A 25,673-nucleotide genomic window follows, 5' to 3' on the forward strand; every position below is an offset into this window, starting at 1 on the left:
AAGGCGGTTTGGGAATTCAGGGGCTCAGAGTTTCTCTTGTGGTTTATTATTTTGCATGCAGGGGGTTCTTTATGCCCTGTATCTGACAAGGAAATGGGTGCTTTTTTGACCTTGCAAATAAAAAAAGGAAAAGAAAACCAAGCAGCTCCAAAACTTCTTGGACATGTTGACAGTGTTATGATTCACAAAACAAGTGCCATGGCAACCCATTGTCAAACAGTGGAATGGGCTGCCTGGGAGAGCTGGGGAAAGCCTCTTTGTTTGTTATACTTGGCCAGGGCTTCCCCTTGGCCCCGTGCCCCCCAATACTGTGGGGGGAACCCGCGAGAGGATTTGCTTTTTTTCCACAGGTCGCGCTCTTGCCAATCTGGAGCACAGAACTCATATTTGCAGCTGCTGCACTTATCCAGAAAGGCAGCCTGATCTGAACGAGATAGTGATGGGTGGGAGTCCGCAGGAAAGGGAAAGGGCCATGTTGGATGGAAAAACTGAAGCGGATGGGACCGGGAGCCAAAGATGGAATTTCTCTTCTACATAGTCTAATAGGGTTTCCCTGAGTAAACAGCAACACCACAACTGTAGACATGTTAATAGAGAGTTACTATGAGATTCCCTGGACCTAGAACCTTTGATGTTTCCATAAAAAGATGCTGGTTTAGGACCTTTCTATTGAATCCCCCCTTTTTAAGTACAAGAATTTCTGGTAGCCCCATTAGAGTTTAACACCACTCTGGTAAACTCGTAAAGCTGCTAGTGAATTCCCTTATTAAGGCCCCTTAAAGCAAGACAGAAAATGCTGAGATTTGTAAACGGGGGCTAACTGTGGCCACACACAACACACTTCGCTTGCAACATTTTTGGACTGGAGTGGTAAAGTGACTGAAGCTCAATTATGGTAACTAGGAGGTGGTTACTACTTTACCACTCTGACTCAAATTTGTTGTCTGTTCAGTTATGCCACAGTTATTTACTGACGTTGCAGAATCCTGCAATGTGTAAGGCAAGGGTTTTTGGCATTGTTCCCATGAGCAAGACATTTAACAATGTCTTTTTAAACCCTGCAACAAGTCGCTTTACCGTAGTGGATTTGGCATGTTCTTTATATTGAAGCCGGATGACCTTATTATAAACCGATCTTGTTGGTTGTTATTCTCCCAAAAATTACATTTCTGTCATTAAGTACTTACCCTCATGTCATTCCACACCCGTAAGACCTTCATTCATCTTTGGAACACAAATTAAGATATTTTTGATGAAATCCGAGAGGTTCTGACTCCTCCATAGACAGCAAGTTAACCACCACTTTCAAGGTCCAGAAAGGTACTAAAGACATTGTTTAAATAGTGCACATGACTGCAGTGGTTCAACCTTAATGTTATGAAGCGATGAGAATACTTTTTTTGTGCAAAAACACAACTTTATTCAACAATATCTTCTCTTCTGTGGCATTCTCCTACGCTGTTTACTTCCAGCGCTTCCAGGTTCTACGTCAGAACGCTGGCTCAGTATTGGCCGACGCTGTTCACGTGAGCAGCATGACACATGCATGTGATTCTGACGCAGGAGCCGGCCAATAATAAGCCAGCGTTATGGCGTAGAACCTGGAAGCGCCGAACTGTCTATACAACGTAAATAGCTTAGGACAGTGGTTCCCAAACTGTGGTACGCATACGCCTGGGGGTACGTGAGGTGACAAAAGGGGGTACGCGAACAAAATGCTGAGTAGTTCATTTAATTCTACCTTAAAATAATATTAAAATCGAGCATCTATTTCTAACTGCCAAAATTTCATAAATCCAGTACATTTAATCAAATTACCTACAGTCAAAAACGACTGTATCCACACAAGCAGCATGGATATGATAGATTGCGTGCAGAATCTGCTGCCTTAAATCGCGCTAAATTACTGCCGTTCTCGACAATGCACCTTTGTAAAAGTGGGGATTTAGCACTTACTCGCATGAAGAACAAATATAGACACAGATAATGGATTAATTTTGATTTAAGACTCAAACTTTCTCCGACACAAAAACATACCTTGTGTGAGTTCTTGTATTTAATGATGATAACGAGCAAGAACGCAATTGTTCCCAAATATCCACATGACTGCAAACGTGACATTATTATACAACAGGTCAAAAAAATAAAATGTACATTTTAAACGTACTTTAGTACTTTAAGTATTTACTCTATTTGGAATTAAATAATAGTTCTAACGAAAATCACAGCAGAACTACAACACAAGTTGTGTTTTGCGAACAATTCTGCGGCTTTGAACGAATCGTGAGTCATTCAATGATTCATTCACAGCCACTTGCTTTGTTGCTGAATGAATGACTCGATGATTCACTCATAAAAACAGTGACTTGCTGCCACCTGCTGGCGGTTTTAGTTTAATATTTAAAAGTTTTACTTCATTTTACCATCATTGCATATTTCTCTATTGAACATTTTTTTTAATTTAAAACATTATTTTATAAAGTTATTCATAAAGGTAAAAAAATGCACTGGAAAATCAATTTAGGGGGCAAATATTGTCGCTTAATGGAAAAGGTGTGACTGCAGTCGAAGTGGAAGAGGGGGGTATGCGGAAGGATGGTAATCCCTTCAGGGGGTACTCCAAGCAAAAAAGTTTGGGAACCACTGGCTTAGGAAAATGACAGGGTAGAGAAGAAATCGTTGAATAAAGTCATCATTTTTGTTTTGTTTTTGCGCACAAAAAGTATTCTCATCGCTTCATAACATTAAGGTTGAACCACTGTAGTCACATGGACTATTTTAACCATGTCTTTACTACTTTTCCAGACCTTAATTACGTTTTTTTTTTTTTTTTTTTTTTTTTATGGGGGGTAAAAAAAATCTCCTGGATTTCATCAAAAATATTGTGTTCCGAAGATGAACGAATGTCTTACGGGTGTGGAACGACATGAGGGTGAGTACTTAATGACAGAAATTTCATTTTTGGGTAAACTAACCCTTTAAGCTAGTTAAGAAGCCTGATGGCTCCAAGTTTTACTTTGAAGAAGTGATGCTGCTAGTAACCCAAGAGCAGATGGGGTGCAGACAAAGTCCAGGTCAATGAGAGCAGGAAGGATGACGACCACAAAAAGTCCCAGTTGCTTCTGCTTGCAGAGGTGTCAAGGTGTAGCGATCCACCCACCAACATCTCATCGTTTGATGTCCTCCAAGACCTTCACACACAACCGGTTATCATATGACTCATGCAGATGTGTCTATCTCACTCAGAATTTCGATGGTGGCTTTTGAAGGGGGTATCAGGGTTTCTGTGGTTGGCTTTCTGTAAAGAAACTGTACCTTCATCCATTTCATTATGAACATGCATGTTTTGCATTTCTCAATAGCAAGAAAGGGAAGTCAAGTACATCTTTGTGTAAATACTAGACATTTTGTAACAAACAGCTTCTTGACATGCTTAACCGGCAAGACTCGTTCAACGAGCTGCGTCAGCAAAGTTCAATGATGGCCCAACAGCTTGACCAACCAGTCTAGGCTAACATGCAAATGTATACTATTCCAAAGTGGTGTTTTTGGCAAGAAAGTTATGTTCTCTTACTAGTTTTCCTTGATTGTACACCTTTAAATTTAGGTCATCTCCACATTGCCCCTTAACAAGTGAGATAAACAGCCAAACTGGCTTAGAGTTTGGAGGGTACAACGTTGGCCAATCTTCCAGTGCTCATCTGGCTTGACTTTGTCGCCCCAGGCTTCGGTTCCAGCCTGGGAAGCCTGAGTTGAAGTTCTTCCAGCTGGAGAGAGCAGCAGGAATAATTTAGATAGAGCACGTAAGCCGCGCACATTAGTTTCAGATCACTTGCATCCAGTTTTGGGCCGTGTGTGTGCCAAGCCATTGGATATTTGGCTGTGAAAACGGTATCCCGATAAGACGTAGCTTTGTTCTTTGAAAGTGGTGTTCGAAATAAGCAGCATCTGTAGATTGTAGAGTTTAACATGGTCTGAAGACAGAGTTAAAAGGGAAGGAGGTCTCAATAGTTTAGTTTTGCTTTTGCTTTTTTAAACCGGGCAGATTTGGAGGGAAACATTCAGACCTGTGGTGTAGACTCTTCCTGTACTTCACACTTACAGTGTGGCTGTATTATTCACTCAGTGTTAGCCAGTACCCACCACACACACTGACCAGTACAACATATGTTGTATGTCTTTATGTGTGTGTGTGTGTGTGTGTGTGTGTGTGGGCCTTAGTCATAGTAAATGCCATATTTAATTGTGAATGCAAAAATTTTAGTTCATTACAGGATGTCCTGTCACTTCATGTTGCCTTATGTTTTTCTATTATGGTGGGGACTTTCCATTAACTTCTTCTTCTGCTTTAATACTGAGCAAACAATTTCTAACCCTTACACAAATGTTTGAGCCTTTTTCTTTTTCGTTAAGATACTTAGTACGATTAAGTCCTCGCAGGGACTGGTCCCCACAATGTTGGGGTTTCAGGTTTTACTATAGTTAGAGAGACCCCACAGAACCTGATCCACATACACACGCTTGCGACATTGCATTCTAAATGGGGACTTCTGTTGATTTCATATAAAATGACTACAGCCTAACCCTACACCTAAAAGACAACTTTTAACATTTTTGTACGTAAAAGACATTGTTTATTCACCCGTACGTTCCTAAAAAGACAGATTTTGCTATCTTATAGGGACTTTTATAGGGACCTAAGTACATGCGCGCACACACACAGTTGAGGTGCAGACTGAGTCATCTACTATGCTCTGTCTTGCTCTCCACCATTGGTTTGTAAACAAGCTTTCTGATTGGTCAAGGTCTCTCCAGCCAGACACTCACCTATTATACCGCCCAGTCTGTACACTTCCTTTACAGCTAAAACCATCAGTGTGTGCCAGCCCTTCATTACTTTCCCTATAAGCCCTCTGTCCTGTACATTGCATGGTTTTCTATGCATGTACAAAATTAATACTACACATTTTGGGGCTTATTTAAGAGAGTTGTGCTATTATGTTTCTGATTTTTGATTGATTTGGGGATTTTTCTTTTGCACTATTAAAAAAAACACCTGAACAGCCACATAGCAACATGCTTTAAAAGGTTAGTTCACCCAAAACTGAAAAAATCTGTCATTTATTACTCGCCCTCATGTCGTTTCACACCCAGTAAGACCTTCGTTCATCTTCAGAACACAAATTAAGATATTTTTGATAATCAGATGGCTCAGTGAAGCCTCTATTGCTAGCAAGTTCATTTACACTTTCAATGCCCAGAAAGCTACTAAAGACATATTTAAAACAGTTCATGTGACTACAGTGGTTCAACCTTAATGTTATGAAGCAACAAGAATATTTTTTGTGCTCTAAAAAAAACCAAAATAACGACTTTTCAACAATATCTAGTGATGGGCGATTTCAAAACACTGCTTCATGAAGCTTTGAAGCTTTACAAATCTTTTGTTTCGAACCACTGATTCAAAACTAAAGATCCGAAGCAGTGTTTGAAATTGCTTATCACTAGATATTGTTGAAAAGTCGTTATTTTGGGAGGTTTTTTGGCGCACACAAAGTATTCTCGTCACTTCATAACATTAAGGTTGAACCACTGTAGTCACATGAACTGTTTTAAATACATCTTTAGTAGCTTTCTGGGCATTGAAAGTGTTAATTATCTTGCTGGCAATGGAGGCCTCACTGAGCAATCAGATTTCATCAAAAATATCTTAATTTGTGTTTTCCGAAGGTCTTACGGGTGTAGAACGACATGAGAGTGAGTAATAAATGATAGAATTTTCATTTTTGGGTGAGAGTTCACCCAAAAATTTAAATTATCCCATGATTTACTCACCCTCAATCCATCCTAGGTGTTCTTCTTTCAGACGAACACAGTTAGAGTTATATTAAAAAATATCCTGGCTCTTCCAAGCTTTAATTTGGTAGTGAATGGCGCTCCTGATTTTGTCCAAAAAAGCGTATCCATCCATCATAAAAGATATCCACACGGCTCCAGAAGGTTAATAAAGGAATCAATGGGTTTTTGCAATAAAAATATCCATATTTAAGACTTTAAGACCAGCTTCCGGCAGACCGTCTATGCAAATCGAGTAAGGGTGGAAGAGTAACTTCTGACCTGACGTATGATGTATTGATGAATAGAGGATAGAGCAGAACAAAACACCGGTCACAAAGTCTAAAACGGGATTTTTTTAAAGAGAAATGTCAGAGGATTTCGATATAAATGAAGAGGAGCTTGAGTTTGTTGAACAGCCCTATTTGTTTGAACCATGTGAGGCGTCTAAGCTTACGTCCTACATCCTGCGTCATACATCGCGTACTCTTGTGGCGCAAGTCGACTTGCGCAGTATGCATACAGTCATCTGGCGGAAGCTAGTTATTTTAGTTTATAAAGTTATAAATATGGATATTTTTCTTACAAAAACCCATTGATTCGCTTCAGAAGGCCTTTATTAACCCCCTGGAGTCATGTGGATTACTTTTATTATGGATGGATGCACTTTTTTGGGCTTCAAAATCTCACCCTCCATTGACTACCATTATAAATCTCGGAAGAGCCAGGATATTTTTTAATGTAATTCCGATTGTGTTCGTCTGAAGAAGATAGTCATATACACCTAGGATGGCTTGAGGGTGAGTAAATCATGGGAAAATATTCATTTCTGGGTGAACTATCCTTTTAAGCCACAAAAGCAAGTTTTGCACAGCGAATCACTCATATTTGTTGTAAAGATCTAGTGTCTTACTGCTGTTACATGTCAAAAAGTCCAGTCTCCCTGCTGTTGAGTTTCTTTTAAGCTCTTAGGTGTTGGAAGGAGTTCCATCAGAGGATCTACAGTCTGCGACGGCTGCAGGGCCTCATATTTTGTTTTTTGCTCGCTGATAAAGCATCTCAGCATCCCGCTGCTACCAGTTTATTCCCCTCTCATCTGCTCTTCATTAGTCTCTGAGGGAAAAACAGATGTCATCCACATAGAGCTCCCATACTTAGTGTTGTATGATTAAAACCGCAAGGCTTTCTTGATTGCGCTGTTGTAGATTCTGCTTATTTTTAGCCTTATTATAATCACAAATTTCTTGAATTAGGTAATTAGTATTATATATATCATATTTTTTTCTTTTTTTAAATAAAAAGGTTATTTATTGATTCAAGATGATTTGTTAACCTTCAATTATCATATATATGAGCTGCTGTAAACATTTCAGGCTGTAAGATCCATCAAGCCGTATTTGTTTTCGGTTCGGGCTTTTATATCTGTGCCATTGTGCTCCTTTGCACGATCAAAGCTTCAAATAGGGAAATCAGTTGAACGTTGAGTTCCTTCTCCTCTAACGCAAGCTCTTACCACAACAAACGCTGTTTGTGAAAGTCTTTCAGTGTTTTAATCTCATTTTTGTTTGGCCAATTAGCGCTGATGTTTACTTGTGCATGCATTTTACCATTCTCTGCTTCATTTTGCAAAACTTGTGCATTTATTACCGTTTGACATTGCCATGATGTTGCACTTGGAATACAGAGTAATTGGTTGCAGCTTGCTGGCTGTCTGTTTGCCAAAACATAATATTGCATTATTCATAGCTAATAGTTTAATGCGGGTTGGTTTACATTATTATTTTTATGTTAAATATTCAGACTGACCATCAATAATTCAGTCAGAGACATATGGCTCAAGCCCTCGAGAGAATCTATACGCTACACCTGTTATTCCAGCTCATCCATCATAACAAACAAACAGCATGGCACTGTGTGTTGAGGTAGTGATGACTTGCGCTCTGGGTTTCCAGGACGAAGTGTCACGTCTTGATAGTAAATGGCACTGAGGATGCTGCCAATCAGGTCAGACCACATTATCACATTATATGCTGTTTCAAACCGAAGTCTGCGTAAAGGTATAGTGCAGTTCAGTGGCTGAACGGTGGATATATAATAAATGGAATCTCTATTTCTAAACTAACTTATTTTATTTATACCATTACTTGTCTCTTTGGGTAAACAATTAAAAAAATATGGTGCTATTTGCAAACTATAGTGTATAGTGCATTTGATACCAACCTGTTCTTTCGAGTACCCATGTAACTGTACCATCAATCAGTGACTTTGTCATCATTTTGATCCATACTCATCTCAAACAGCATTGCAGGTGTTTTCCCACATTCAAATTATTTGATCTTACCTGCGACCTTTGTTCATGTCTGAGTTGTGGCTAGACTAGTGTATGGTGGTGTTGTGATTGAGTTAACAGCCCCACGCGCCCTGCTGCTATTCTTAGAATGAAGAGGCAGTAAAAGTTTCCATTTATGCCCCCCTGTAAATAGAGTAACAACAGGAAGTGATGGCCAATGCAAAGGCTTCGCTGAGCCTGTTCTGTCAAATCATTCCCTTCCACCTAGTGCCCGGTTACTGTCACTGCAGCTTAACAACAGTTATGTTTTGTAAATTTTCATTTTTGATTTATCCAAGTGACTTACAAATTTATATATATATATATTATATGTTGTATAAACTATAGAATATTTATAGACTACTCGAATTAGGCCTATGTCAAAAACAGCAGAATATTATATGCATTAATATAATTATTAGTGCTGTCAGATCATTTAATCGTGATTAATACATATTTACAAACTTTTGTTAGATGCGATTAATCACAATTAATCGATTTGACAGCACTAATATATTAAAATGTAAAAAATGTATAATAAAATATATAAATCAATTATATAAAAATATAAATTATAATTTATAATAATTTAATAATAAATAAATAATTTTATAATAAATAAATGTGTGTGTGTGTATATATATATATATATATATATATATACACACACACACACACACACACACACACACATTTATTTAGATAGATAGATAGATAGATAGATAGATAGATAGAAATAAATCAATTAAATAAAAATATAAATTATAGAATTACAGAAATATATATATTCTATCATTTATATTTTTATATAATTGATTTATATATTTTATTATATATTTATTACATTTTAATATAATTATTAGTGCTGTCAAATTGATTAATTATGATTAATTGCATCTAACAAGTTTGTACATGTGTATATGTATTCATTGCGATTAATCGATTTGACAGCACTTTTATATATATATATATATATACACACAAGCTTTTGGTAGATGCGATTAATCATGATTAATTGAGTTGCCAGCTCTAATAATTATATTAAAATGTAATATCTATATATAAATCAATTATATAAAAACAGAAATTTGAGTAAATAAATTGGTAAATTTAATTGAGTAAATAAATTAAAATACATAAATTGAGTATAATATATATATATATATATATATATATATATATATATATATATATATATATATATATATATTCATGATGATGTTAAATGCATAGAAATATGTTGCAAGATGAAATTTTTTTTTGAAATTCTACATTATTTATTGCATTGAATGGGGGAAAAAAATCTAAAATATAAGCATTTTTACTAGTGGTCTCGACTCGACTTATGAACCCCACTTTGCAATTGCACATTATGCGATTCGGTTCTGAACAGATGTTCTTACATTTCTTTTTTAAACACGTTCCTCTTTTCTGTCTTTTCTATAGTGAACGAGATCATAAGGAAGGATCTGACAGGAGTGCATGGCAGGGGTCAGACATAGAGGAAACCCCCTGATCGGCGAGCAGGACCCCTGGAGTGTCCGCTGTGCCCCTTGTGTATCGCCGTTCCCCTGCCTTCAGAGCAGCAGCGGTGCCTCGGCCCGGTCAAGTGTCACCTCTGACAAAAACTGGATCATGGACCGCATTTAACCAAACATCCATCTCAGTCAACTCCAGGAACAGCAGCGTGTTGATGTGCAAATGGTATTGAATTTCCCTGCTATTATTTGACTTTTGAAAGTCGTCCAATGTTGATCTCATATGTCAAACTTGTCAGAGACTTGAGCCTTCATAAACAGTTTGGATTGGACAGGTGGAGTTAAATCAATTTTTTTTCCCTTTTTGTGGGTTTTTTATTCCATAGCCTTTTGACTCACATAAATGAACTCACTCAGATTAGTGTATTTCAAGCAATAACCTCATCATCTGTGAGACTAAACCATTACCGTCCGTCATATTCACCAAAACAAGTGGTTTGCACATACTTCTGAAGGGAAAGTGGATAAATACACCACTCCACTGCAAATGTTTGATATCTTTGTTTAGGAATAGTTGTTTTTGTATTAGATGAACCACATGTACATCAATCCAAATTTTAAAAAATTTAAAATGCCTTGTACTTAATATTTTAAATTACTATAAGTAAATGCACTGTTCATGAAGGGAATTCTTAAAAAACAGCGTATGCACTTCTTGTCAGTGAATTATATTTTATTTAAAGTTTCTCATGATTTATGAGATTTGTTTGTAATCATGCAGTAATAGGGCTAAGAAAACCAATGAAGTGCCATTTTCTTCTGTGTGATGTAAATAGTAAACTGAACATTGTGCCTTTGCCTATGGTGCTGTACCAAAACGTAAAACCAGCAAACCAAAAATGAATGGAAATACCTTGTGTCAAGTCAGAGCCCATAATGCCCTGCACTACATTTAGGTTCTCAAAACGTCTTTGTCCCATATTTTAGTATTGCTTATTTATGTATTCTTGACCTTTCCAGTTACATCTGTTCTCCTTATGAATATGCAACACTTGAACTGTTCAAGTTTTTGTTCTGTGTTCAAATTTAGGGTAGATTTATCTCTCATGGAGAATTTTTTTTAACCATAACAGCTTTGCTTTTATGATATGCATATATATTTTGTGTGTGTGTGTAAATGTAGAACATTCAAAACATGGAAATAAGTTTCTGTATTTATACTTCCAGTAGATATCATGTCTCTGTAACACATTGCCACATGAATTTTCTGATATTGAATGCAAAAAAACTGACTTAAGTTGATTTATTCAAGCAACAAACAAATTCATTTATTAAGAAGCATTAGCTTGTGTTCAAAGGCTTCTTTTTGAAAATATTTTTGAAAGCAATCATGCCCACTTTAAAAAAAAAAAAAAAAAAAAAAAGCATAAGTATATTTTTATATGCCTTTACAATTTTGGCTGAATTATTAAGAGTGGTATAAATGAATTAATTTGTAAGTATTATCTAAAATTTATCTTTATTCCTTTGGGACACATTGTAAAAAATAGTGATGCTATTGTTTTTTTGTTTTTGTTTTCAGTGTACAGTGGGCACAACAAAACAACTATATTCAGAATGTAAACCTTTTCTTTTTATTGTAAATAGATTGCTTCGAAAGTGTATAGACTGTTTCTATAATTTTTATTTTTTAGAATCAGATAGTCAGAATTGGAAGAGAAATATTTATATGAACTGAATCAGTTGTTCTCTTGCCATTTAATATCTTATAACCAAGGCTCTGGGAATATATGAACTGCCAAAGCTTTTGCTGCATATAGACGAATTGCATTTAATTTTTTTTTTTTTTTTTTTTATATTAATATAAGATTGTCAATGCCAAAAGAGAGACCAATTATATTTTTTATTTCATTAGCTTGTCATGATTATATTCATGTTTGGCTTAAGCATGTCTAACCTAATATGTTTAGACGTGTTCATGTTTGTCGAATAACCAGCTGAGGACATGAGCAATAAAACGAAAAGCTTTAAAGAGTTTCTCTTTGCTTTTGTGATTCTTTCTAAGGCATTGTATTTACTCACTGTGGGCTGCCTCACTTCCTAGACTTCTGTCACCATATGTCTTTATAATAAAGGATATCTAAAACATATAGATATAATCAAATAATTGGAATTGGGTAATGTCTTTTAGCACATTGCGAAATAATAATAATAATAATAAATACATTATTCATCCCTTTTAGGGAAATTCAAACATCTCTTCAGACATTCAAACGCTCTTCAGACGGTGTTAAAGGTGCAATATGTACTATTTTTGCAGTAAAATATCCAAAAACCACTAGGCCAGTGTTATATATTTTGTTCACTTGAGTACTCACAATATCTCAAATGTTTACAACTATTTGTAAATCGTGAGAAAATTGCAATTTTAACCAAGGCTCCGGGACGTGTGAGGAGTCGCCTGTCAATTGCGTCATAGCCGCGTTACCCTCGGTTTCCGGTTTTATTTTGTAGAAACCATGGAAACACCAAAGACGCTTTAATATTTACATGTTTTAATAGAAAAGGGAACAACTGTTTGGTTAAGTTTACGTTTACAGAAAACTAATTGTTGTTATATAGCTCAACATGTTTAGTTTTATTGTTTAAATGTAATTTTCTTGATTTTTTGCGAGTACCATGCTTTACCATGTCTCAGAGAAAAACAGTATTTTGTCAAATAGCTAACATAGCATAATCAGATGCAGCTTTATTTTTAGTAACAGTAATACAGCATTTTCTCCATCATACAATACGTTTTAAAATAAATTGCATGCCATTTATCAACACAAGCCATCCAATATTTAATATGATATTGTAAAATCAATCTATCTTACTGCAGTGTGTAACAGTGTCTCACAGCAGCCACCGAGCGAATGAACATTATAACATCATTTTCAACACACTTAAATGTATCTAATATGATAAACATTGCTGCGTTACCTCATACTCATGACCGGAAAAGTGGAAGCGGCGCCGGTGACTGTGTCATAATAAAAGTCCCGCTGCTCGTGACGCGCGTGTTGCGCAATCGCTCCAGCTCCTCGTTCAGCTCCCACAACACTCAGTCCTGCTCTGCTTCATACTACAGTAACGTTAATAATAATATCCATGAACATGATTTCTTCCCGAGTCCTATCCCGATTGTTTCCACCGGCTGTGATGTGAAGACTACATGTCCCAAGATTCCGCGCTCAAACTTGCCGTCATCAAGCTACGCCTTTGTTTTGAATAGGCCTCTAGCGGACAGAAATCTCATATTGCACCTTTAAAGGAACAAATCATTTAGGCTATGTTCTCTGACTCACATAAACTGCATTTGTGATATAAACGCTTAATAGGTTTGTAGATAGGCTATGCAAATTTAATAAAGATTTGGTGCTTTCTAACGAATCAATGTAATGACTGGCTCATAACATGAGTTATACGGTACAATATGCTATTTAGTCGTCGCCTACTGCCATAAATTTGCATTTTGAAGAAATAGTCACTGAATAAATCTTTTAATGAACGGATACAAAAAACAAGAAATTTAAAAACCACAGTTGTAAATATGCAATACCACCACACGTGCACGGCCTCGAGTGAACGTCTGCTTTTGTTCAACGGCAGTCAGCAGCATACAATAATAAAAGTCAATTATAAAAGTTATCACAATTAACAATTATAAAGTCATTAAGTAGCCATATAGTTCATTACACTAGGTGTAAGGTGTTTTATGTTCAAATATGTGGTCCAAACGTGTCTTATCCAATCAGAATTTAGTCAGAACTGTGTTCGATTCATCAATTGAACGGCGAATGAATTGGTTCCTTTCAATGAATCGGTCAAAAGGGAGAAAGGTCTAGAATCAGCCCACGATTCAGTAATAAACCGTCCCAAATAAACCGAATAAAAGGCCCATTCACACCAAGAACGATAACTATAAATATAACTAAAGCAAATATTAGCATCCACAATAATGTTCATGCTAGATAGATTAGGCCTACTTACAAATTGTAGTTGGTTACTGAACTTAATTTTATTAATTTATTATTATTATTGACCAAATTGTATTATTTACATAACTTATTAACTTAAAATCTTTACTTCAAGTAAATATATTAGGTCAAAGAGGTTGTAAATATGTAAATATGAAATATGAAATGACATGAATTTGTACATTTTAATGTGTTTGAAAGACAAACGCCTTTCAAAGACAATAATACATGGTTAAACGACTCGCTGAGAGTGATAAGTCAAATAATAATTATTGTGTTTGGCAGGAGGTGATTAGATATGAAAATTATTATTATGAATAACTACCATTATGTGAATAACATGTAATCAATAAAAAAAGTAACTAGTCTGATTAGTGAATTCAGGTTGATTGGGACACTTTTTCCTAGTCATCTCAATTGTAAAAGTGTCCCAAACACCCTGAATTCATCATATTTTAAAACACAATATAATTACAAGTAGTTAATTTTTGGAATCTGATTATGTAATCCAGATTACATGTAATCAGTTGCATTACTACCCAGCACTATGTCTTTTATTATAAGCGCGCGCTGCCGCTTTAAAGCTCTGGATTCTGATTGGCTGTCAACGTTTTTATCGTTTATCAGTTGGAAAAAAGTCATTCTGGAAGTGATTCCAGCGATATTGCTCATCTTTGTCGTTATATTTTAGTTATGGTGTAGAATCCGCTATTCTTTTAAATTTAGACCGATATTTAAAACGTTATCTTTATCATTATATTTACCGTCTTCGTTGTGAACGCTGTGACTGAATCGCTCGTACAATTCCCTCGCGACAGAATCGTTCAATAACAACCAAACAAGCCCTGGAAGAAGTGGATGTTCACCGACAATCCAGTGAAAAAACCTGTAAATATGATGATGAAGAAGGCTTAAGTTCAACACCTGAAAGACTCGTCGGACGCTGCAGGTAAAGACAATTTCCAAGTATCAACACACTAACTGTATAAACACTAGTACTAATCCTGGTAACGTATTATTCGAAGTTTATTGCTTTTCTAAGCAATGAGCCGATAATATTAGTGAAGATTTAAAGGAGATAGCGAGCCTTATTTATTACAGAGATTTGAGGGGTAGGTTAGTAACCACCCAAAACACCATAGCAACCTCCTAGGCCATCCTAACAACCGCATAGCAACGCACTAAACCCAACTCAAAACGTGGCTGCATTAGCTATCATGGCGGCGAGTTGCACCTAGTCGAACTAACTTTTTGTAATGAATTTTAAAGGCCCACTGAAGAGTGTTGGAACATGCAGCTTATTCAATGTGTTAATGTCATTTAAAGGATTAGTCCACTTTCAAATAAAAATTTCCTGATAATTTACTCACCCCCATGTCATCCAAGATGTTCATGTCTTTCTTTCTTCAGTCGAAAAGAAATTAAGGTTTTTGATGAAAACATTCCAGGATTATTCTCCGTATAGTGGACTTCAATGGCCTCCAAACGGTTGAAGGTGAAAAATACAGTTTCAGTGAAGCTTCAAAGGGCTTTAAACAATACCAGACGAGGAATAAGGGTCTTATTAAACCATCTGTCATTTAAAAAAAAAATGTAAATGTATATGCTTTATATAAACAAATGATGGCCTTTGTAAGTGCCTCCGCCAAAACCGCATTTCCGTATTCTTCAAAAAGTTTACGCTGTATGTCCTACGCCTTCGCAGCGCCATTTCTATTTTTTCCGTAAGTAGAATAGGGAAGGCGTAGGACATACAGCATAAGCTTTTTGAAGAATACGGAAAGCGTAAGCACTTATACAAAGGCGATCATTTGTTTATATAAAGCATATACATTGACATTTTTTTTCGAAAATGACAGATCGTTTCGCTAGATAAAACCCTTATTCCTCATCTGGTATCGTTTAAAGCCCTTTGAAGCTGCACTGAAATATAATATTCTCAAAATGAAATATTCTCATAATGTCTTTTATATCGCTTTTATACAGCATTCTGTGCAGAAATTAAATGGATCCGATACCTTTTTTGGTCTGTGCCGACTCACGGATATGATATGATGTTTCCCTGGGCCAGAGCAGACTGCTCGCGTTACGGCGGTTCATGTGACACTAACGCTGCATTCACACGGGGCGTAGGCGTTAACGCTTCTCGTTTACTTTGAATGGGTGACGTCATGCGTTGCTGAACTGAATCGCGTTGCTTCACTCGCATTGCAAGCGACAGAAGTTGAAGATTTGAGAACTTTCAAGCGCCAACGCAGGCGTCAGCCAATCAGATCGCCTTATGAAAACACTCTAGAGCAGTCGCTAGCCAATTGCGTTCATGCAACACCGGAAAGTAATGTGATTGGCTGTTATCACTTTAACGGTCGCATCAACACAAGCTTCAGACACGCCCTCCATCAAGCGTTAACACTGACGGCCCATGTGAATGCAGCGTAACGTGACTTCATTCGCGTCAAAGGAAAGCATATTTACACTATCTGAATCGTTCCTTATTTTCTATATAGTGCACTATGTGCCATTCACCATGCAGAAACTAGTAAATGTGTGAACAAATGACTGATTTCAGCCGCAGCAGAGTGTAGGAGGGGGCGGGACTTCAGATTCTAGAGAGCATTTGATTGGACAGTAGATCTGATGAGAAACTGATATGCGATGTGATGTCATGAAAATCCGTGATCCATTTTAGCGGAAGTGAGAGACTAAGATTTGAATGCTTATATCTCCTAAATGCGAATTTGCAACACACCAGGATAACATATAGTATAACATATTCATACTAAAAGCTAAAAAACTTAAATTTTGATTTCAGGGGGACTTTAAACATAACTATTTAATTGTAACAACATTTTACCACCTTTTAGTGCGATTCAGAGAGAATCAGTTTTGTGAACTGTTTATGGTGGTGTTGACTGCTCTTTATGAAACACCTGTTCTCTTTGCGTCTCCAAAGTGCACCGTATTAAAGCAGTTAATCATCGATAGGCTTAGTTAGCTCCAGACACCGCGGCTTGAAACAGCAGATGCTTTCTGCCGTTATTTTGGTCATTAAATCTGAGCAGAAATGAACAGAACTTTGCGCTTTTGATGGCATCGGCCCATGTGGCCCTTTGTGACTTCACAGCTCTCTGCCTCTCAGACAAATAAGCATCTTGTAGCGTTTCCTCGGTTGCTAGGCAACAGCTTGTTTGGGCCCTAACTGTGGTGGATGGCTTGAATGAACCCAGTGTTCAGGAAGTTGCTTGGAATGACATCACTTGCTGTGAGCAAAATAAATAAATAAAGCAGCACGTGGGTCGCGACAGAACACAGACACATTTCCCCTCATTTATTTGCGCTATTGCAGATATGCCGTGAGTCATATGCCCTTTATCTCGGATTAGATAATCAAATCAGATCTCATGCACAATAACCGTGAAGGGCCAGAGAACAAAACATGCATGTTTTCACTGGAAGGGAATTTCATTCAACACTGTAGAGTCTTTTCAAACCAGTTTTCCTTGACATATTTCAGTAAGATTGTGTAAAACTGGAAAGGAGCCTGGCGAATGACTTAACCGGAGTGTTTGATCTACAGCACAGCATGTAGTTTGGTAGTAGTGACATCATAGTGCAATAATAGGCGATGAAGGTCAATTTTAATAAGTTCCTTGTATAATGAAACATTGATGGACATTAACAGCGAATTACTATGACCTCAGACTCGTGACATGGACATTGTGCATGATTGATCCGGCAGCATATTTCATGGTAATCTTGCTTTCAGGCGGGTTTTCGTGAATTAGGTTTGTGGAAAAAGCCACCCGTTGTATTGCGGCAGCCTGCCTGCGTGGCAGTAATCACTGCAGACCTAGAGCTCGTGTAAAGAAGGCCTTATTCAAAGAGAAATAACATGTCACACCCCTGACGAACAGTAAATACTTGTTTTGATTGAATAATGCTGCGTTTGTACAGTAGCCGGGACTACTGCATCATAGAGCGGGAGACGTTAGTCACCTTCCCAGGGTTCAAGTGGGCTGCTTATTACCTCATCAAAAAGCTAAAAACATTTAATAACTCAATCAAACTGAGTAGCACTCATCAACGAAATTTTTCCCTTACCAAGATGCAAGTAAACAACATGCTTCTGAAATTTGACTTCCAATTGATTTTAGTTTACTTTTTAATTCAAAACTTAGTTTATTCTGTCATAAATTGTGATAAAGGCCTAGAAAGTTTAAAGCAATGTTTGCTTTGAATAAACACTACCGTTCAAATGTTTGTGGTGAGTAAAATTTTTTTTTTTTTTGTAAAGAAATTAATACTTTTATTGAGCAAGGATGCATTAAAGGTACAGTAAGCGAGTTCTGAGAAATGGTGTTGAAAGTGGATCGGACTGAACGAGCACCAAAAACACTTGTAGCCAATCAGCTCATGTTTGTGAATGGGGGGGGCGGAGCTATCAAGATAGGGGTGTGATCATTTTGTTTAGGGGTGCTTTTATTTTGGTGATTTCACATATCAACAGCATTTCACAGAAATTGCTTACTGCACCGTTAAATTGATCAAAAGTGACAGTAAAGATATTTATTATTTGAAATAAATGCTGCTCTTTTGAACTTTCTATTCATCAAAGTATCCTAAAAAAATGTATTTCCATAAAAAAATCATGCTGTTAAAAAAATATCAACTGTTTTCAACATTATTAACATAAAATACATTTTACAATATATTAAAATAGAAAATCATGAACTCACTAAGTCTTTTTAAATTATTACTGTGTTTATATATATATATATATATATATATATATATATATATATATATATACAGTACAGTCCAAAAGTTTGGAACCACTAAGATTTTTTATGTTTTTAAAAGAAGTTTCGTCTGCTCACCAAGGCTACATTTATTTAATTAAAAATACAGTAAAAAACAGTAATATTGTGAAATATTATTACAATTTAAAATAACTGTGTACTATTTAAATATATTTGACAAAGTAATTTATTCCTGTGATGGCAAAGCTGAATTTTCAGCATCGTTACTCCAGTCTTCAGTGTCACATGATCCTTCAGAAATCATTCTAATATGCTGATTTGCTGCTCAATAAACATTTATGATTATTTTCAATGTTGAAAACAGTTGTGTACTTTTTTTTTCAGGATTCCTTGATAAATAGAAAGCTCAAAAGAACAGCATTTATCTGAAATACAAAGCTTCTGTAGCATTATACACTACCGTTCAAAAGTTTGGGGTCAGTAAGAATTTGTATTTTTATTTTTTTTAAAAGAAATTAAAGAAATGAATACTTTTATTCAGCAAGGATGCATTAAATCAATCAAAAGTGGCAGTAAAGACATTTATAATGTTACAAAAGATTAGATTTCAGATAAACACTGTTCTTTTGAACTTTCTATTCATCAAATAATCCTGAAAAAAAAAATATTGTACACAAATATTTTGTACAATTGTACACATTAAATGTTTCTTGAGCAGCAGATCAGCATATTAGAATGATTTCTGAAGGATCATGTGACACTGAAGACTGGAGTAATGATGCTGAAGCTTTGCCATCACAGGAATAAATTACTTTGTGAAATATATTCAAATAGAAAACAGTTATTTTAAATTGTAATAATATTTCACAATATTACTGTTTTTTACTGTATTTTTAATTAAATAAATGTAGCCTTGGTGAGCAGACGAAACTTCTTTTAAAAACATTAAAAATCTTAGTGGTTCCAAACTTTTGGACTGTACTGTATATATATATATATATATATATATATATATATATATATATATATATATATATATATATATATATATAAGACAACAAGTGTACACTTTTAGATTTCATAGACATTTTTTTCTCCATGGTTTATGTAGAGTCCTGGGGTGTGGCAAATGATTTTTAAAAATATTTTCTTGTCTATTAGTTAATATGAGCTCATACATTGATAAAACAATAAATGATTTAGACTGTGCATAACCATTTACCATACAGGTAAATAAATTAGCATGCAGTACAGGTGCATTAATACAATATTACACAAATATTAAACAATTAAAGTGTAGTAAAGTGCAAAAGTAAGCTTTGAATCAAATATCTTACTGGAGGTAACAGTGGTCTCAAACTCATTTAATGGAGGGCCACAGCTCTGCAGAGTTTAGCTCCAACTCACACTTGCCTGGAAGTTTCTAGTAATCCTGAAGACCTTGATTAGCTGGATCAGGTGTGTTTGATTAGGGTTGGAGCAAAACTGTGCAGAGTTGTGGCCCTCCAGGAATTGAGTTTGAGACCACTGGTCTATGATGATGATGAATGGGATTGTTTTGCGCTTTCGCCCCCTGGTGGCAAAAAAATGCTGTTCATATTCTTGATTCAATCTTCAGTTGTAGTCGTTGATATTAGCTGATATAAGCCTGCGGCTGTACTTGTTCTCTTTCTCTCCTTCAGTAGCATCTGACGCCTCTCCATGTGGTAAATGAATCTCGAATTACTGCTGAGATGTACCTGTTGCTGTCATTAACAGAAGAGTTAAACCAAAATGAAAATTAGGTCATTATTTTCTCACCGTAGTGCAAACCAGCATGCTGTTATTTCCACCCATTTGAGCACAACATTTGAAATACTTGAAGAATCTTTATAGAGCTTTTAAAAAGAATGTTTTTTGTTGTTGTTTTTTTTCTGTTAGTTCTTGATTGTTTGGTTGTGTTTGTATAGGATTCATTCTGTTTTTCCTTTCCAACTATGAATAATATGTCTAATAGTTGTATTTATACTCTCAAGACTGGAAACAGAATAACATTTGACATCTGTAGGTTTATTATTAATACAGTACGCATTTCATGCTGCAACACGTGGTAGATGTTGAAAAAAGGTGTGCATGTTCCTCTCACAGCCTGTAGAGGGATGTCCAGTCATAGAGAATATGAGAAAAATAATATGTCATCATATAGGATCTCTGGGACACTTGTTAAAGTTTTAGTTCACCCAAAAATGAAAATTCTGTCATTAATTACTCACCCTCATGTCGTTCCACACCCGTAAGACTTTTGTTCATCTTCGGAACACAAATTAAGATATTTTTAAAGGATTTGTTCACTCAGAATTAAAATTTCCTCATAATTTACTCACCCCCATCATGTCATCCAAGATGTTTATGTCTTTCTTTCTTCAGTCGAAAAGAAATGAAGGTTTTTGAGGAAAACATTCCAGGATTTTTCTCCATATAGTGGACTTCACTGGGGTTCAACGGATTGAAGGTCTAAATTGCAGTTTCAGTGCAGCTTCAAAGAGCTCTACATGATCCTAGACGAGGAATAAGGGTCTTATCTAGAGAAACAATCGGTCATTTTATAAAAAAAAATAAAAATGTATATACTTTTTAAACACAAATGCTCATCTTGCACTAGCTAGATGGATAACATGGGGGTGAGTAAATTTTCAGGAAATTTGAATTCTGAAGTGAACTAATCCTTTAATGAAGTCTGAGAGCTTTCTCTCCCTCCATTGACATTGACATGTGACTCCAGTGGTTTAACCTCAGTTTTATTAAACAACGCAAAGCGTGCTTGTTTGCACAAAAAAAAACAACATAATTTACCACTTTATTTACAAATTATTTATCTCTGACGTGCATTCACACATTGTGATGCTTTCGTGAACGCATGTTGGAAATTGATATTTTGTAAATAAAGTGATAAATTTTGTGGGGTTTTTTTGCGCAAACGCACATGCGACACTTTAAAAAATTGAGGTTAATCCACTGGAGTTACATTGATGTCTAATGATGTCTTTACTAACTTTCTGGGGCTTGAAAGTGGTAGTTGCATAGGCTGTCAATGGACAGACAGAAAGCTCTCAGATTTCATTAAAAGGATCTTCATTTGTGTTCTGAAGATGAACAAAATTCTTGCGGGTTTAGAACGACATGAGGGTGAGTAATTAATGAGAGAATTTCCATTTTTGAGTCAACTAACCTCTTAATGCAGGAAATTTATTTGACCTAACATGTAAATAATGGGAAAATCCTGAGTGTTTCATCAAGAGAATTATTTTTGATGCAAATCTAAGACACAACCCTTTAAATTCAGATATAAATTCAGGTAACCTGCAGGCCTGATGAAGCACACCATCAGAAAGCTCCTCAAATCAGGCTGATTGTACCAAAGGAGAGTGCAGCTTAAGTGAAAGATGAACATTTCATTTGGAGGTGTTTCTCTGCCCTCTTTATGCCCTCTGCAGGTCATTATTTCCAACATTAATCGCAAATCCATCGCCTGTGAGGCTGCAGTTTTCATCAGCTTTGAAGTAGTTCTATAGCCGCGCTCATTATCGACAGGCCAAACTCCCACCGCACATGCGCCTTCCGCCCACCCGCATGTGCGCTTTACTGCCTGCCTGTTTACTTTACATAATGTTTATCTCTACTTGCCGTGAATGTGAATATCATATAAATTACAGCATATTGTGCTGTAATTGTGTCTTTTTTCTTTTTTCAAACAGTGGTTTATGTAACAAGTCACCTTGTTTTAATGACCTGAAATGATGTTTTATAAACGTAGTTCAGGAGGAACAAGTCAAATAAGATACCCAATCATTACAACATCTTAATCATTACCTCATCTCAACCAGCTGTCAACAATCTGTAATCAACGTATCTACCCAATCGGCATGAGTTCAGGCCTGTATATAATCACAGTCAAACTCACCCAAGGATCCTCGACAGTTTCCAGAATCCCTCCACCACCCCGTCTCCTCACACTCTCTGGATTACTTCATATAATCTAAAAGGAGGGGGGGGGTACTCTGTGTTCGGGCCGATTACCGAGCTCGGAGCCCTCTCCCCGGACAGCACGCCAAATACGTTTACCAATTAATTTACCTGACTTATTTGTAAGTGTGAACTCGTGAAAGCGACTTACATTGCATTATACTACACATTTGTATCTGAGTATGTGCAATCCCTGGGATCGAACCCATGACTTTGGCATTGCTAGTGCCATGCTCTAACCACTGAGCTACAGGAAAATATACATAAGCATTGTTATGAGATTTTCCATCCATGCATATAGAGACCAGTATTGTAATTAATTACAAGAAACAATCCCAGAATTTTTGCAGTTCATATACTGTATTTCCACCATTTTTTTTTCATTACTGTAATGACTTCATGCATGTCATATTTTTCTAGAAATATTCAAATATTTGATCTGTCCAACCCCCTCCATTTCTTACCACAAGTACCATTTGGAAGTCCTAAAGGCTCAAGAGGTGTTGATGATAGTGATCAAGGCATGTAGGCTAAGATGTGTTTATATCAGGGCTCTGCTAATTGTTACACCTTTAGTAGGGTGGGGGAAGTTGTAATCTGCCGATTGGCCAATTTAAATGTGTCTGATTTGTTGTTTTTTAATCACATGGTCAAGGAAGGGATAAAAGAAGATTGCAACTATTGCTCTGGTCTCTCCTTTACTTGGGCACTCTTTTCTTTGGCTCTTCTTTTCCTCTGGGTCCCTTTATTGGGCCACTTTGGGCCTTCCTCTCTACCTGAGCTCTGCCTTCCATCTCTCTTTCTCTCTACACTTATTTCCGTCATTGGTATAAGTAGCAGTGGGTGGTAATAGACAAGAAATGTACAGTTTATACACCATCATGCTAATAAGGTTTCTTTTGTCATTCGGCAATCTTGCAGCCCGAACCACTGTAGTGAAACAACAATAGTCAAATTGGACGACTACAGGGACTCATCTCAAGTCGCTCATTTAACAGTTCATCTATTGCCAAAATTATGAAAAAAAGATCAGTCAAGAATAGAAAATATTCAAATCAGGAATGTCAGAATCAGAATGCGTATTTCATGCATAAAAAATGTCCGTCAAAATCAACATGTTGAACGATGTTCACAAGTTTTTCAAATGGATTGGCGTTTTTTCTCTTTAGCATGCAGTGTGGAGTATTTCACTCAGTTCATTACGATTCAGTTTTAGCAAGTGAAGAACAAAGTTATATTCATGTGCGTTATGCACACTGCCCAGCCAAAAAAAGTCGCTTAGGCAAATACTTAAGAATCTATGAATGGATCATTATTACATTGATTATTATGTTTCTAGCATGTTATATTTTTGGCAATGGTTCTTTTAACCCTTAAAGTAGGAAGACTAGGGTTGCAAAGGGGCGGAAAGTTTCCGGTAAATTTCCGGTAAATTTCCGGAAACTTTCCACGGAAACTTAAGCTGGGGAATTTTGGAAATATTCCAATTTGGAAACTTTACAGGAATTTATGGGAATTTACGGGAATTTATGGGAATTTATTGGAAATTTTGGGAAATTTATTTAAATTTATAATATTTATATAAAAAGTATCATATAAAAACAAATAAAAAAATGTTTAATTTTGTTTGGTCATAACATGAAATAACAGTTATTTATTTTTCGCATTCAAATAATTCTAATTTAGTAAATATGTAAAATAAATATATTTTTATTGCAGCAATTGTTATGTGTTATTTATTTCAGTGTCACATGATTCTTCAGAAATCATTCTAATATTCTGATCTGATACTCAGTTTTTAACATTGTTGGAAACAGTTGTGCTGCTGAATATTTTTTGGAACCTGTAATACTATTTTCAGGATTCACTGATTAACAAAAAGTTAAGAAGACAGAATTTATTCAAAATCTTTTCTAACAATATCACTTTAATATCACTTTTTGTTTATCAATCTGACACATCCTTGAATAAAAGTAATCAACTGACCCCCCAAATTTTGAATGGTAGTGTATATTGTAACAAAAGATTTCTATTAAAAAATTCTGTTCTTTAAATTTTTATAGAATCCTGAAAAAGTATCACAGGTTATAAAAAATATTAAGCAGCACAACTGTTTCAAACATTGATAACTGAAGGATCATGTGACACTGAAGACTGGAGTAATGATGCTGAAATCAGCTTTATCACAGGAATAAATTATATTTTTATGTATATCAAAATAGAAAACCATTATTTTAAATTGTATTGATGTTTCACAATATTACTGTTTTTTTCTGTATTTCTGATCAAATGTGCATGTTATGGACTGGGGGAATGCACAGAGCATGCAGGGGGCGTGGCCTCAATAGCCCTGCAATAAGTCATGTGACTGTGATTGAGGAATGTGCAGGGTAAAAATTGAACTAAAATTGCATTAAATATGGTTGTTTAACCAAAACTATGCAGCAAGATGTTCTTTTCAACTACATTTAAGTACCCTGTTATAGGCTAACCTGTAATTTTGCAAATTCTCTGTTTATTCCCATTAATTCCCGTTAATTCCCATATATTCCCGTTAATTCCCATTTATTCCCGTTAATTCCCATGGAAAGTTTCCAGCTTTGAAAATTCCCGGAATTTTGCAACCCTAAGGAAGACACATCATATTCCAGGATGACAATGTCAAGATTCACCAGGGTTAAAATTGTGAAAGAATGTGCTGGAGTAGACTTTACAGAGTGCTCACCTCTTGCAAGATCTTGACCAAAATTTGATGCACCTCTTGATGGAAATAACATCACAACATTTATTTCCATCAAGAAAGATCAAGATCTTGTATTGACAATGCAAGAGGTGAGCATTCTGTAAAGTCTTCTTCAGCAAATCCCAAAAATTTACACTGGGGTGAAGGTCTGGACTCACTTTTTTTGGCCGGGCAGTGTATTATGTATGTTATCGTTTTTGATAGATAGCATGTAGAAGCCACTTAGGCTGACATTTTTTCCCCTCTTTTTGGAAAGCGATGACGCATCGAAAACATCCAGTATAGTGTGTGTGTTTTCAAGGAAATGTGTGTACTCCCTGGACCTCTGCTTCTCATAAATACTAGTGTACTGTGCACGTTATTTTTTGACAGACATCGATGTTGTGATATTCCAATGATGTGGATTTGAAAACAGATGGATTGTAAGGTAATAATTATTTATTTCTTAGCCAGCAAGTATTCAGTAAAGTGATTGATGCCCATGAGTCTTACCGTATGTCAGTGTTT

General features: G+C 36.0%; 2 protein-coding genes across 8 annotated transcripts in view; both read left to right on the forward strand.

Annotated features, from left to right (window-relative positions):
- Window positions 1–11,679, forward strand: part of nfatc2a (nuclear factor of activated T cells 2a) — a 52,502-nt gene extending 40,823 nt beyond the window's left edge. For all 3 annotated transcript variants that reach the window (XM_048177602.1, XM_048177601.1, XM_048177600.1), the window contains one exon: window positions 9,611–11,679. In XM_048177602.1, the coding sequence (XP_048033559.1) occupies window positions 9,611–9,666 (56 nt within the window). In that variant the 3' untranslated portion in view covers window positions 9,667–11,679. The remainder of the gene's footprint in view (window positions 1–9,610) is intronic.
- Window positions 11,680–14,253: 2,574 nt separating this feature from the next.
- kcng1 (potassium voltage-gated channel, subfamily G, member 1) overlaps window positions 14,254–25,673 on the forward strand; it is a 76,468-nt gene continuing 65,048 nt past the window's right edge. For all 5 annotated transcript variants that reach the window (XM_048179051.1, XM_048179052.1, XM_048179054.1 and 2 more), the window contains exon 1: window positions 14,254–14,610. The gene's annotated coding sequence lies outside the window, so the exon portion shown is untranslated. The remainder of the gene's footprint in view (window positions 14,611–25,673) is intronic.

Source organism: Megalobrama amblycephala, linkage group LG24 (assembly GCF_018812025.1).
Source record: "Megalobrama amblycephala isolate DHTTF-2021 linkage group LG24, ASM1881202v1, whole genome shotgun sequence".
In the NCBI taxonomy this organism is placed as follows: Eukaryota; Metazoa; Chordata; class Actinopteri; order Cypriniformes; family Xenocyprididae; genus Megalobrama; species Megalobrama amblycephala.